Consider the following 12,452-nt stretch of genomic DNA (forward strand, 5'->3'; position numbering starts at 1 on the left):
GAGGCCCGCATACAGAAAAAAAAAAAAAAAAAAAAAAAAAAAAATGTTTTGTTGAGAGCCAGCCATCTTGAGTAGGGCAATAAAGACTAAGGTATATCATTTTGATTCCTTTCCTTTTGCTGCATGGAGTTGGGATCAGTCTAGTCAGGACCTGATGCTTCGCTGGTTACCCAGTCTTCAAAGGCCTCTAGTTATATCTTGTGTTTACGGTAGGGATGGTATTTCTCACTGTCTGCTGCACGCTTTGTGCTGCGCCTCACTTCGGCAAGGGTCTCTCTCCATATTCTTGCCCCCTTTCTAGCATTAGACTGCTATTACTAGCAGCTTGTTAGCCTGGGTGTGGGAGGGGACCACAGAAGGGTAATGTTTCTATTATTCTGATTAAGCCTCTGTCTTAGGCAGGTGCTGTGTCCCTGGATCTGGGCGGAGGGAGTGACCTCCCCCAGCTGTACTTCTGGTCTCAGCACATATTCCTGCCCCTCCCCCAGGGAAAAAGAGGTTTATTCCCTATTTCCTGCTCCCACCCCAAGCTTTACTGGGGAAAGGCCCAGTGCCCTAAGGCCAACGGTGTGTGTTGCCCTGTCCTCTGCAGTCTCTTCCACAGTACAGATGGGAAAGGTCCGTGAAGGACACTTCCTCAGAATTCTGGCCAGTCTTTTTGTGAGCACAGGTCAGGTCCCATGGAGATGGGCCTGTATGTGCTTGTGAATTTTGCTTATTTCTGTGGCCCCCAGGGTCCTGTATTCTTTCACTAGGCTTCCTTTACCAGTTTTAGCTGAATTCTTCTTAAGGGGGTCCAACTGAGTCTGCCCCTATTAAGCTCATGTCCATCCCTCCTCAAAGGCACCCGTTTTTCCTTCGATTTAGGGGCTGGTCAGTTGCCTGTGACTTCAGCTCTCGGATGGGTTAAGGGAAAGTTGTCAGAACTTCTCTGGTGGCGCAGTGGTTAAGAATCCGCCTGCCAATTCAGGGGACACGGGTTCGAGACCTGGTCCAGGAAGATCCCACATGCTGCAGAGCAACTAAGCCCGTGCGCCACAACTACTGAGCCTGTGCTCTAGAGCCCACACTACAACTATTGATACCCACATGCCACAACTACTGAAGACCTCGTGCCTAGAGCCCGCGCACCGCAACTAGAGAAAAGCCCTCACACAGCAACAAAAACCCGACGCAGCCAAAATAAATAAATAAATTTATTTAAATAAAAAAGAGAGTCGTGAATCTGCAGTTTGTCTAGATTATTGTTGTTATACCGGTGGGACATTGTTCCTTCAGTTTTTTACATCCCAATCAGAAACCAGAGGTCCCCATTCATTTTGGAAAATAAGTACTGAAAATTGGATGCTGCTTCAGTTACCCCTTGTCCAGTCTAGTTTGAAATGCTGCCTATATGTTTCCAGGTTAAAAGATAGGAGAGAGTTTTTTCAAAGGGGGGGAAAATGTTTGCAGGCTTATTTTGAAAAGCATTTGCTGTTCCTGACATTTGCCACCAGAGGGCGAGTCGCCCCATCACTCCCCCTCTCACTGGGTGAGGCCAGGTTTCCAACAGGGAAAAGTCAGTGTGTAAAGCGCCAGGCAGAAGCATGGGAAGTACCTGAGGCTCACAGAGGGCCTGTTCTCGAGGCGGCCCTAGGCTGTACAGCTACAGGTGGGGCTCCTGGGCCCTGCAGCCTCAGCCCTGACCAGCGGGCCACAGCTGTGCCCTCTGCATGCAAGATGCCTTCCGACATCCAGGCTGAGAGGCTGCCAGGAGCCTGCTGGGTGGTCAGGCTCTAGCACCTTCAGGTGATTCCAGCCTTCGGCTTTGTGTACTGGGGTGGGGGGTCAGGGTGGGGAGCCTAGGGAGTCCGTTCCAGCCCAGCTACTGAGTGTAGGAATTCCCAGCAGCCCTTTGGTAGGGAGGCTGAGGGGGGGCTGTACAGCTGTACTACTTTAGCTGGTTTATCTGAAACAAATAAACCAAAATCATAGTGGCTTCATGTGATAGAAGTTTGGTTCTCCTGCAAATAAAGTCTAAAACGGGTGTTCCTAAAACAGGCAGGTCCCCTCCAAGTGGGGAGTCGGGAGCCCACTCCTGATGCCTTCCAGGGCCACTGTCATCAGAAGGCAACACGGTGGGAAGGGGTGTAGGGGAGAAAGGCCACCCACGCCTAACCACGTCGCCCAGGGCTTCTGCTTATGCCCCACGGGCACAAGTCAGCACGTGTTCTTTCCTAACGCTAGGGTGGGGACTGGGAAATGTAGCCGGCCTGGGCAGACGCCCCCAAGGCATCTGTCCCCTGGGAAGGTGGACAGCCAGACCCCAAATCACCCACACTACACCCACAGAAACTGTCCCTAACAGATTATTATTCTAGAACAATGTTTCCCAGATTTGCTTGATTTTAAGACCCACGGAGGATGCTTATTTAAAATAGAGTCCTTGGGTCCGTTTCCTGGATACTCTGGTTTGGCCATGCGCCTGGGGTCCTGGGGTGAGAGCCTTTACCAAGCCCTCCAGGGAGCCGGGCTGCCCTGTCTACAGAGGGAGCCTCTACCCACTACCCCCACCCATGGGTGGGAAACCGGGCCAACCCCTCTCTGTTGTCGTGGTGGCTCTTGGAACTATGGGACTAGCTCCTGGGTATGGCCCAGGGGAGGCTGGTCCTGAGCTATCCTGCAGCCCTCCCTGGGCTTGACTACCCTGCAGCTCCGCCCTGGGTGGGGTGGCCTGTGTGTCACGGCCTCACAAAGGCAGGACTGAGCAAGCCAAGGCAGACCAAGCTGCCCCTGACCTCTCAGACCAGAGCGCAGTGCTGCCCAGGCCCATCCAGATGAAAGGGAAAATCCGGAGCAAAGCTGTATTTCCCTTGTATGGGGGGTTGGGGAAGGGGGGTGTGGAGGAAGAGGATTATTTGTGTCTCTTTAGCAACACTGGAGGGCAGCACTGAGTCAATGTTTCCGATTTCTTATTAGAAAATCAACTATTAATGGTATTCAACCTTAGGTTTTATTTATTTATTTATTTATTTATTTATTTTTGGCTGTGTTGGGTCTTCGTTTCTGTGAGAGGGCTTCCTCCAGTTGCGGCGAGCAGGGGCCACTCTTCATCGCGGTGTGCGGGCCTCTCACCGTCACGGCTTCTCCCGTTGTGGAGCACAGGCTCCAGACGCGCAGGCTCAGGAGTTGTGGCTCACGGGCTTAGTTGCTCCGCGGCATGTGGGATCTTCCCAGACCAGGGCTCGAACCCGTGTCCCCTGCATTGGCAGGCAGATTCTTAACCACTGCGCCACCAGGGAAGCCCCGAACCTTAGATTTTATGTATTTATTATTTATTGATTTGCCTTTCTGTTTTTGCCATGGCACCCCTGCCATGAATACAGGGAAGTGACGCCAGACTCACGGCCAGCACCTGGGAGGTGGGGGCGGGGGAGGAGTAAGGAGAAGGAGGTCAGGTAAACCTTGGGCAGGAGCAAGGCCCCCTGCATCCTGGAGTGGTGCCTGGGAGCTCACTGTTCCCAAAGATGGGGCTCTTGGTGCTAAAGGAAAACAGCGTGTGGGAGGCCTCATGTGCTCAATCAGGACAGTAGAGAGGCACTTCAGGGTCAAGGATAGGCCTGAAACAGGGAAGTGCCCACCCAGGAGCTGTCAGCTCCTAACCTACTTCCCTATCTAGAAGGGGGCCTGGCCACACCTCCCTCCTAAGCCGGTGGGCAGAGGTGAGAGCCCCTGCTGGAGGCCCCAGAAGGGTCTGAGTGAAGGCTCACCAGGCCCTGCACCTACACGTATGATCCCCAGCAGCACTCATAGAAGCACCCAATTCTCCCTGCACCAGCCACTGGCACGGAGGCAGGAAGCCAGGCTCCAGCAACCAAGCTGCTGGCCTGTCCAAGCCCCAGGCTGTGCTGCTCTGCTGGGGCCTGACCCTCAGGTGGGGCCTGCAGGGGAGCTTAGTGCAGCCCCCATGCAGCTGCTGCTCCGAGGGCTGAAATGGGGGCGTAGCCGTCTCCCCATTCTCTGCCCCTGACATCAACAACGTCACCAGGGAGCTGATCCCACCGGGCCCTGAAGCTGCCAGCAGATCCCAGACAAACCTGTAAACACCCGCCTCTGCCTCAGCCTTTCTGAGGTGGTCCCGGGTTCCCCGGGGCAGGGGCGGTACTTTGATGAATCAACCCCTCTGTGCAATGAGGGGCCCATCTCTCCTCACTGCCTTGTCTACCTGCATGTTCCCTCCTCGGAAGGCTCACTGGGCCACCCCAGAAAGGTTTGCCAAACTCCCGCTGTTCACCCTCAGGGCGCTATTACCGCCTGACAGCATGAGCTGTATGTCACCTGTTTATCCTGTCCCCGGTCCGGGATGTGAGCTCTCTCTGTGGCAAGGGTGACGGGGTCCCTGGGTCCCACACCGACACAGACTTGCTGCATGAACTCCCGAAAGAGCAGATGGGCCGGCAGCCCTCGCTCCCCTCCTCTGGGAGGAGATGGGTGGGTCTGGCCCCAAGCCCCCTCCCAGGTGACCTTGCTCCCTGTGCTGTCTGGCCTGGATCCTTCCTCAGAAATGGCAGAAGTAGTAATAGCTTTGTTTTGTGTGATGCCCAAGGAGGGCACCTGCCTTTTGACCCATGTCGAAGCCAGGTCATGTCTCCAACTGCTCTTCAGGGTCCACAATAAAGAGGAATTTTTAAAAACTATTAGTGATGGTTTTGAAACCTCTGGCCTTAACGCTCCTACTGGCATAGCGGTCCTCTGTACAACCCCATTCGGTTTCCTTAATCACGGAGACACCTGGTCTCGGGGGCCCTTTCCTGTCCTCCCTAGGGGTCGCGGGGTCTTTGAGCCTCCCATCGCGCCTTGGGCCACCTGGCACCGGTCTCTAGAGCTCTTTTGCGTCCCAGCCGTGATTCCCCTGAAGGATTCGGAGCACAAGGGGCTGCCTCTGCATTTTGCGGTGGACGCCAGGGAAGGACTGGGAGTGGGGGAAAGTCGACAACGATAACTTATTGGGCCCGGCTGGCCCAATAAGACCCTACCCTGTGCCCCCTCCCCCAGCGCCCTATGGGGCGGGCTGTCCCCGGGCTTCCAGGGAAGGGGCTGGGCACGTGCGCCCCTGCTCCTCAAGGACGGCCGCCGGTGGGCGGGGTGCGCGCGGGCGAGCTGGGGCGCGTCTCACTCTGTGTTCCTCTCTCTCTAGCCTGATCCTGTCGCTAGAAGCCAAGCTGAACCTTCTGCACGGCTACATGAATGTGACGTGGATCCGGATCCTCTCCGAGACTCGGGGTGAGCCTGGAGCGCGCCAGGACGGACCGGCAGGCACACTCGGCTCGGGGCGGGCAGGCGGGGTGCATCCTCCCCCACGGGGGGCCGCCCCGCGCCGGGTCGCAGCCCCGCCCGCAGTCCTCGCCGCCCGCGGTCCCCGTCGCCCCGGCTCCGGCTGGAACGCGGGCCTGTGTGCGCGTGTGCCTGCGAGTCTGGACGTAGGCGCACGCTCCGGCTAGGGGAGTTTTTCTTCCCTTATTTTCTCCGGAAGGAGAGGAATAAACCCGCCCACTCAGAAAACAAACCGTAGGCAAGTCACAACACAAAACTCTCTCTGCCGAGATCGGAACACGATGTGCTGCCACGGAGCGGAATTAATTATAAAAGTGTGTGTGGGTCCTTGGAAAACGCAGGGAGCCCAAGGCGTGATTCCTCGGCACCCCCTCCTTCTCTTCTCTTTCTCTCCCCTCCAGGAGGGGAGGGCTGTGAGAAGGGGCTGGTGCCCCCTCCCCCGGAGAGGACCCATGCTGGCCCTGCCTCCAGATGCTAAGAGGGATTCGCTCTAAGTATTGGACTGATTTTTTTGTGTGATCTCAGTGGTAAAGTCCCAGGAAAAGAGATGTTAAAAAATAAAAAACAACTTACAAATAATTGGTCCTCCCCAGACGTCAGTTTATTTAACCGTAAACTGGGGCTCGTAACGGATATTTTTTTAAGTGACACGAGGAAAGCAAGGAGGGCAGTGCCCGGCACACAGTCAGTACCCAGGACAAGCTGGCACTGCTCAGGGTGCTTTCGTACTTCAGCCTTTACGTGTATTTAATCTTCACAGGGCTCCCTGAGGCAGGTCCCGATACCCTATGTTACTGATGGCACGAGTGACAGTCGGTGGCAGTCTGGCTCCAGAGCCCAGCTGCATGGAGTATGTCATGACTTGGCTGTGGGTGTTCTTTTCTAGCCTCCACGAGGGCTCTGAAGGCAGCAGCTCTAGCTCGAGAATCAGGAGACTCTCAGGCTGGGCCACAGCTCGGGTTGGGGACAGTGAGGCCGGAGGCCACACCGCTGGGGCGGAGTCTGCCGCGTGGGGACAGCTCTAACATCCTCCTTTCCCTGCCCTCCCTCTCCCTCGCAGGCCCCTCTGGCGCAGCCGGAGTCCCCGACGGCCTCGGCGGAGGAGGACGTGCAGTCCCTGCCCGACTCGCTGGACTCGGACCGTGACTCGCTGTGCAGCAACTCCAACAGCAAGAACGGCAAGGGCAAGGAGAAGGAGAAGCAGCGCAAGGACAAGACCCGCGCGGACTCCGTGGGCATCCAGCTAAAGAAGAACATGGGCGGCCTGGTGCACGGCCCGATGAGCCGCTCCAAGTCAGCCAACGGCAATCACGGGAACGCGCCCGAGCGCGGCAAGGAGAAGAAGGACGAGGAGCGCGCAAGGGCAGCAAGGAGGAATCGGGAGCCTCGGCCAGCACGTCGCCTTCGGAGAAGGCCACGCCGTCGCCCACGGGCAAGGCAGCAGGCGCGTCGCCAGCCGACAAGGGCGGCGGGCCCCGTGGCGACGCCTGGAAGTGCAGCACGGACGTGAGGCTGAGCCTCCACATGCTGCGCTCCGCCATGCAGGGCGAGCGCAAGTTCATCTTCGCCGGCCTGCTGTTCACCAGCCACCGGCACTAGTTCCACGAGGAGATGATCGGCTACTACCTGACCAGCGCGCAGGAGCGCTTCAGCGCCGAGCAGCAGCGCCGCGACGCCACCACCGCCTCCACGGACAAGGGGCCGCCGCGCAGGCCTGAGGCCGAGAGCGGGAGGAGCCCCGAGCGCGCCTCGCCGGGCCCCCACGCAGCTGGTGCTCAAGCTCAAGGAGCGCCCGAACCCCGGTCGGTGGAGGGGGCACGGGCGGCGCCGCGCGGCGCGGCCTCAACGGGCCCCGGCGGCGGCGGACCGGTCCCCGTGGGCAGCTCCCCGGCTCCGGGGCGCCAGAGCGTTATCCAGGTGGAGGCGGTGGGGCGCGCGGGACAAGGCGTGCGCCCCGGCCGTGGGCATGCTGCGGCCGTGCGCCTTGTACCCGCGGCAGAGGAGCGAGCTGTCGTCGCTGAGCTACAGCCCGGCGCGCGCCGCCGCCCTGCGCACGGTCAACACGATCGAGTTGATGGCGCCCGCCTCCCAGGGGCCTTGCCCGGAGCGGCGGGGGCGGAGGGAGCGGCCGAGCGCATGTCGCAGACCTACGCCAACGGCTTCGGCTCGGCGCGCGACGGCCTCGAACGGTGCGGGCGGCCCGGACGGCCCCGCCAGCGAGAGAAGTGCGCGTTCTACGGGCGCACCGAGACCGAGCACTACTGCTCGTACTGCTGACGCGAGGAGCGGCGGCGGCGGCGGCGCGAGGCGCCCGCGGCCCGGCCCTGAGCGCGCGTCGCGGCCCCGCCGGCCGGGCTGTCCTCTCCGTGCTGTAGGTGTCTCCTCCGCGTCCTGGTCCACCGGGAGGCCGGCGATCCTCTGTACGTGCTGTGTACGTGTTTGGTCAAACGTTCCTAATGGTGCCTGAACCGACACTGACGCCACTCAGGTAGTAGACAGATAGGAAACAGCCATACTGTTGGAAGTGGGTGTGCTAGCTAGTACCTGCCTCGTACCTATGGAAATTGAATAGCCATTGCAAGAGTATTTTTGTTCCTCGATAAGAGAAGTAAAGAAATTTGCACCCCTTTGTTTTTAGAAGGGAGTGTTTTACATGCCTCTTTTCAGGGGGGTGGGCGGGGGCTTTTTTCTCTAACACGGCGACTGACCTCTTACATGTAGCGGTCACCTGCGTGCGATCGGTGCCACCAGGGTTTCAAAGCAAACGCGCGGCCCCGGGACCGCGGTGGCGGCTCTGCCTCGGGCTCCCTCCCACCTGTGCCCCTCCCGGGCCCCTGGAGGACAGGACGCTTGGCCGCCCGCTGGCGCCCTGGTGGTCTCTGTAGCCCTTTAGGAATACGCGGCTCCATCTCATAAGCAAAACCCCCTCCCACAGCCCCCGGCTCGAGCGACATTCACACTGCTCTCAAAGCCGCGGGCGTCTGTAGGATGGGCACCGGACAACCCACCTCGCAGGGCGCGGTGAGATGTAGCGATCGTTCCCGGTGCCGGGCAGCTCAGGTGACAGGAGCTTTCCAAAGACACCTTGGACCCCCAAAGGCAAGGTTCCCAACTCACTATTTGGAGTTGCCCATATATGAGAAGAGATGACACCCTGCTCACATTTCCCCTTCAAAGACACTTCCGCAGTGAACCGTGGCCGGAGGGCGCCGTGGGAGGCGACCATCGAAGCCCCAGGAGAGGGGCGAGAACTTGACCCTGCGGTCACTGTGTAAGCCCCCACTAGGCCACCCTGAAACCGGGCCTGCGCCTCTTTCCAGAGGGAAGGGGCTGAGGGCCGCCGGGAAGGAAGCCCACCCCTAGCCCGCCCCCCACCCGCATCTGTCTGGGATCAGCCAGGTGGAGGGGCGCCGCTCCCATCGGGGTCCCCTCCACAGGGTGGGGGTAACCCTGACTGTGGCTGCAGAACACATTAGGAGCAGCCCCAGCACGTCCCTATTTTGGTGCCTCCTTACATTTCTTAAGGGAAAAAAAAAAAAAAGTGTCCTTAGTTACTCTGTTCTGAGCAGCAGTAAGTATGCAGCGTCTTCCTTCCAAGATTACCTCTGGAGAACACCGTTCTTGGCCAAGGGCACCGAGGCGCTAAACCTGCCTCACTACGGGAAGATCTTGTTTCCAAGAAATACAGATACGATGGGTAAAATCCTCATTAGCAAAAGAATCCTTTAAAACCTGTGAGAGCCTTAGAATTGCCTCTAATAATCCCAAGAAAGAGAGAAGGCGCCCAGCTTCGCTGTGGCTGTATCTTCAGAAAACACAGGAGGTAGGCTATCTCTTCATTGGAGCTAGCTTCTTCTCCAGAATGCTTTCCCCCTGACATAAAGAGCAGCAAACACACACACACACACACACACACACACACACACACACACACACACAACAACAGCAAAAACAAAAATTGGGGGGGAGATTTTTTGTTTTACTTGTTTGAAGAATTACAATAAACTAATTTGAGTATCTCCTGTGAGTAATTCCTTTTTGTTTTTAAATATCCACAGAACGTGGAGTTTTCAGTAATTTATTCAAGCTTTACATAAGTGGTTCCTTAAAATTATTAATTACATAGGATCTTAAATTTTTTCAAAAGTTTTACTTTTCATGCTAAATAATACTTTCAATGTGTGGAAATTACTAACGTTCACGTCTGTCATTATCACTGGAGTTTCTTTTGTTTCAAAAAAGTAGTTTTTAAAAAAATATCTCATCAAGACAGTTTGTGGCAACTTTTTGGACTGATTCTTCACGTCGTGCTGACCGACTGCTTTGCCATCCAAAGCTGTGAGGTCACAGGAAATAAATACTGCTTTATGTGTAGACTCCAGCTCCTGCCCTGCCTCTCACAGAAGGTGCAATGGCCAGTCTGGAAAATGCTTCCCTGTGCATTCAGAAGCCAAACACATACACACAAGAAGTCAAGGAGGCAGAAAGTAATCTCGTGTTTGTTTTTAAATTTTTTAACATGAAAGCAGCTGACCAGAAATTTCCAAAATTTATCTTTCTAATGCTCTCTGCCAGGTTAAAAAAGAAAGGAACGGAGGGAGGGAGGAAGGAAGGAAGGAAGGAAAGGAGGGAGGCAGGCAAACAGAATAAAAATGGTCCATTTGTAGTACCAGAGGAAAAAGGAAAACTTTCAAAACCAGGCAGTGTAACTCCTAGGTATTATCAAAAAACAGTGACCTGGGATTTCCCTGGTGGTCCAGTGGTTAGGACTCCTTACTCTCACTGCTGAGGGGCAGGGGTTTAATCCCTGGTCAGGGAACTAAAATCCCATAAGCACTCGGCCAAAAAAAAAAAAAAGTCAAAAAATAAAGTCAAAACAAAACAACAGTGCCCTGTTCTAGCTCCTTGAATTTGTCACCTCCGCCCCACCCCCATCTGACATATGTGCCATAAATAAAAGCCTGAGATCCAGGCCCCGCCCTCACCAGGCTCCTCCCCTGGCCTCCTGAAAGGGCCCCAGTTTTTCTACCTGGTCACTGGCTGCTTCATCTGCGGGCGCCTGTGGGTGTCGCTCCCATCAGACAGGATGTCCTCCCGTCCACGTAGTTTACAAATAGCCGTTTCCTCTTGCGAGAGGTCTGGATCCACCCTTCCTCTAAACAGTGTGAAAAACTGAGCGAGCCCTCTGTTCTGTTAAACATGCTGGTCCAGACCCCCTTGTTGACAAGAGCCCTGGTCCCTGGCCAGACATCTCAGACCAAATGAGTTCATCAGGCTGCACAAGAACTATTAGAAACTGCTGTGTTTTTCACATGTGGGTCAAGAGGTCCCCTAATGTCCTTCTATGGCTTGGGGGCCCTTTGTGGAGCGGGGTAAAGGAAGTGGACTGGGGGCACTGGGGAAAAGGAAGATAGCCAGTCCCGATTCTAGAAAGGCCGTGAGCCCCACCAGGGTGCAGGTCCTGGACGTGGGCTGCGCAGCTGCCCTGCCTGTGAGCGACCTTCCCATCCAATCTGGTCTGGCCAAACTTCCCTTTCTGGGAAGGTCGAATGTCTCTAAGTGACAGCAAGTTTCCAGAAGAATCCCAGATACTTATAAACTCCAGTGGAGTTTATTTCAGTCATTTGCTTCACACTTCCTGCATCTGCGTTACCTGGGTATATGATTCCTTTTTTTTTTTTTTTTTTTTTTTTGCGGTACGCGGGCCTCTCACGGCTGTGGCCCCTCCCGTTGCGGAGCACAGGCTCCGGACGCGCAGGCTCAGCGGCCATGGCTCACGGGCCCAGCCGCTCCACGGCACGTGGGATCCTCCCGGACCGGGGCACGAACCCGTGTTCCCTGCATCGGCAGGCGGACTCTTAACCACTGCGCCACCAGGGAAGCCCAGGAAGGCGTTTTTAAAGTTATTCTGTTTGTAGATTTTATGCTATGTTATGTTGATATTTTACAAGCCAAGTTTAAACTGTACTATAGAAATTATTTTTATATTATTTTCAGAATATGCCACAGAGCAATATTTTGCACCCTTATATTGTCACCGGGTTGTCTCCTTGGAGGGCTACCTTTAGATGGAGTGGGGCTCCGCTGGCCTGCGGGGGTGAAGAGCTTTGTGCTGTTTGTTCAGGTCCCCTCTGAAAGTGGAACAGTGTTAATGTATCTTCTTTTTCCGTGGAAAGCTCGATTTGTTTTCTGTTCCTGGATTTTGGTACTCCATTTTTCCTCTTAAATGAATACTTTCTATTCACTAAGTTACTGTGGACTTTTTCTTTCTTATCACCACCCAGTGGCTCCAGTGGCGTTCCGAAAATTTGGGATCTGTTACTTTACAAACTTCGTGTTTTCCAAACCGATTTGATTTATTAATCCTGGTAATTTACCGTCAGGAATTTAGTGCCTCAAGATAGCAGGGGGCACACCTCGAGGTGTGAAATCCTCTGGGCATCGCCCACTCTCTCCGGGGGTGTGGGGTTGTGGCTACGTGGCTCTCACCCCCTCCCTTAGCGACCACAAGCTTATTTTGCAATTTACTCTACTTTGCAGAAATAAACTTAACTGATGAAAATATATTTCACATTAGTTAAGAAAAAATGGCTGTATCCATCAGTGGTGGGAAATTTGTGAAAGAACAAAAAAGGCTTTGCCAAACCCATGTGTTCCATTCTCTGTGTTTTTTATGTTTACTAAGAGAAGTAGAGTAAAGCGTGTTTGGGAGGGTTTCTTTCTTTAGGACACGATTCTGTTTTCCTCATTGTGGTGTGGACTTTACAGATTAAGTTCCTCGAGTGCCTCTTTCTTTTTTTCTTCCGATGCTTCTAATAAATAAGGAGAAAACGTGTGTTGTGGCTGAGCAGGCCCTGCCTTGTCAGACCTCGGCTGGTGGGACGTTGCCTCTGTCCAGAGTCTGGTTCTGCTGTCACCTGAGCGCACACACATCCGGGAAAGGGCCCTGTGGTGGCTGGCACCCCTGGCACCAGGGAGCAGGCACCCCCTTCCAAAAAGCCTTAAAGCGGTGGCTCTCTGGAAACCTCCGGGTCCCATCTCGCTCTTCGGTCCTAACTATACTGTAAACTCTTTGCTGCTGGAACTGGCCCGCTTTAGTGTGGGGCTCCAGGGCGGTGAGGGGTGCCCAGCTTCATTCT

At 55.2% G+C, this 12,452-nt stretch overlaps 1 protein-coding gene across 1 annotated transcript; it reads left to right on the forward strand.

The window, feature by feature from the left end:
* Window positions 1–5,575: 5,575 nt before the first annotated feature.
* Window positions 5,576–7,641, forward strand: OTUD7A (OTU deubiquitinase 7A). The gene is given in 7 exon segments (XM_067030732.1): window positions 5,576–5,627; window positions 6,374–6,664; window positions 6,667–7,070; window positions 7,072–7,115; window positions 7,118–7,242; window positions 7,244–7,397; window positions 7,400–7,641. Coding segments are annotated over 7 exon segments (1,293 nt in total). The 5' UTR covers window positions 5,576–5,594.
* The last annotated feature ends 4,811 nt before the right edge of the window (window positions 7,642–12,452 follow it).

Source organism: Kogia breviceps, chromosome 3, assembly GCF_026419965.1.
Source record: "Kogia breviceps isolate mKogBre1 chromosome 3, mKogBre1 haplotype 1, whole genome shotgun sequence".
Taxonomy (NCBI): Eukaryota; Metazoa; Chordata; class Mammalia; order Artiodactyla; family Physeteridae; genus Kogia; species Kogia breviceps.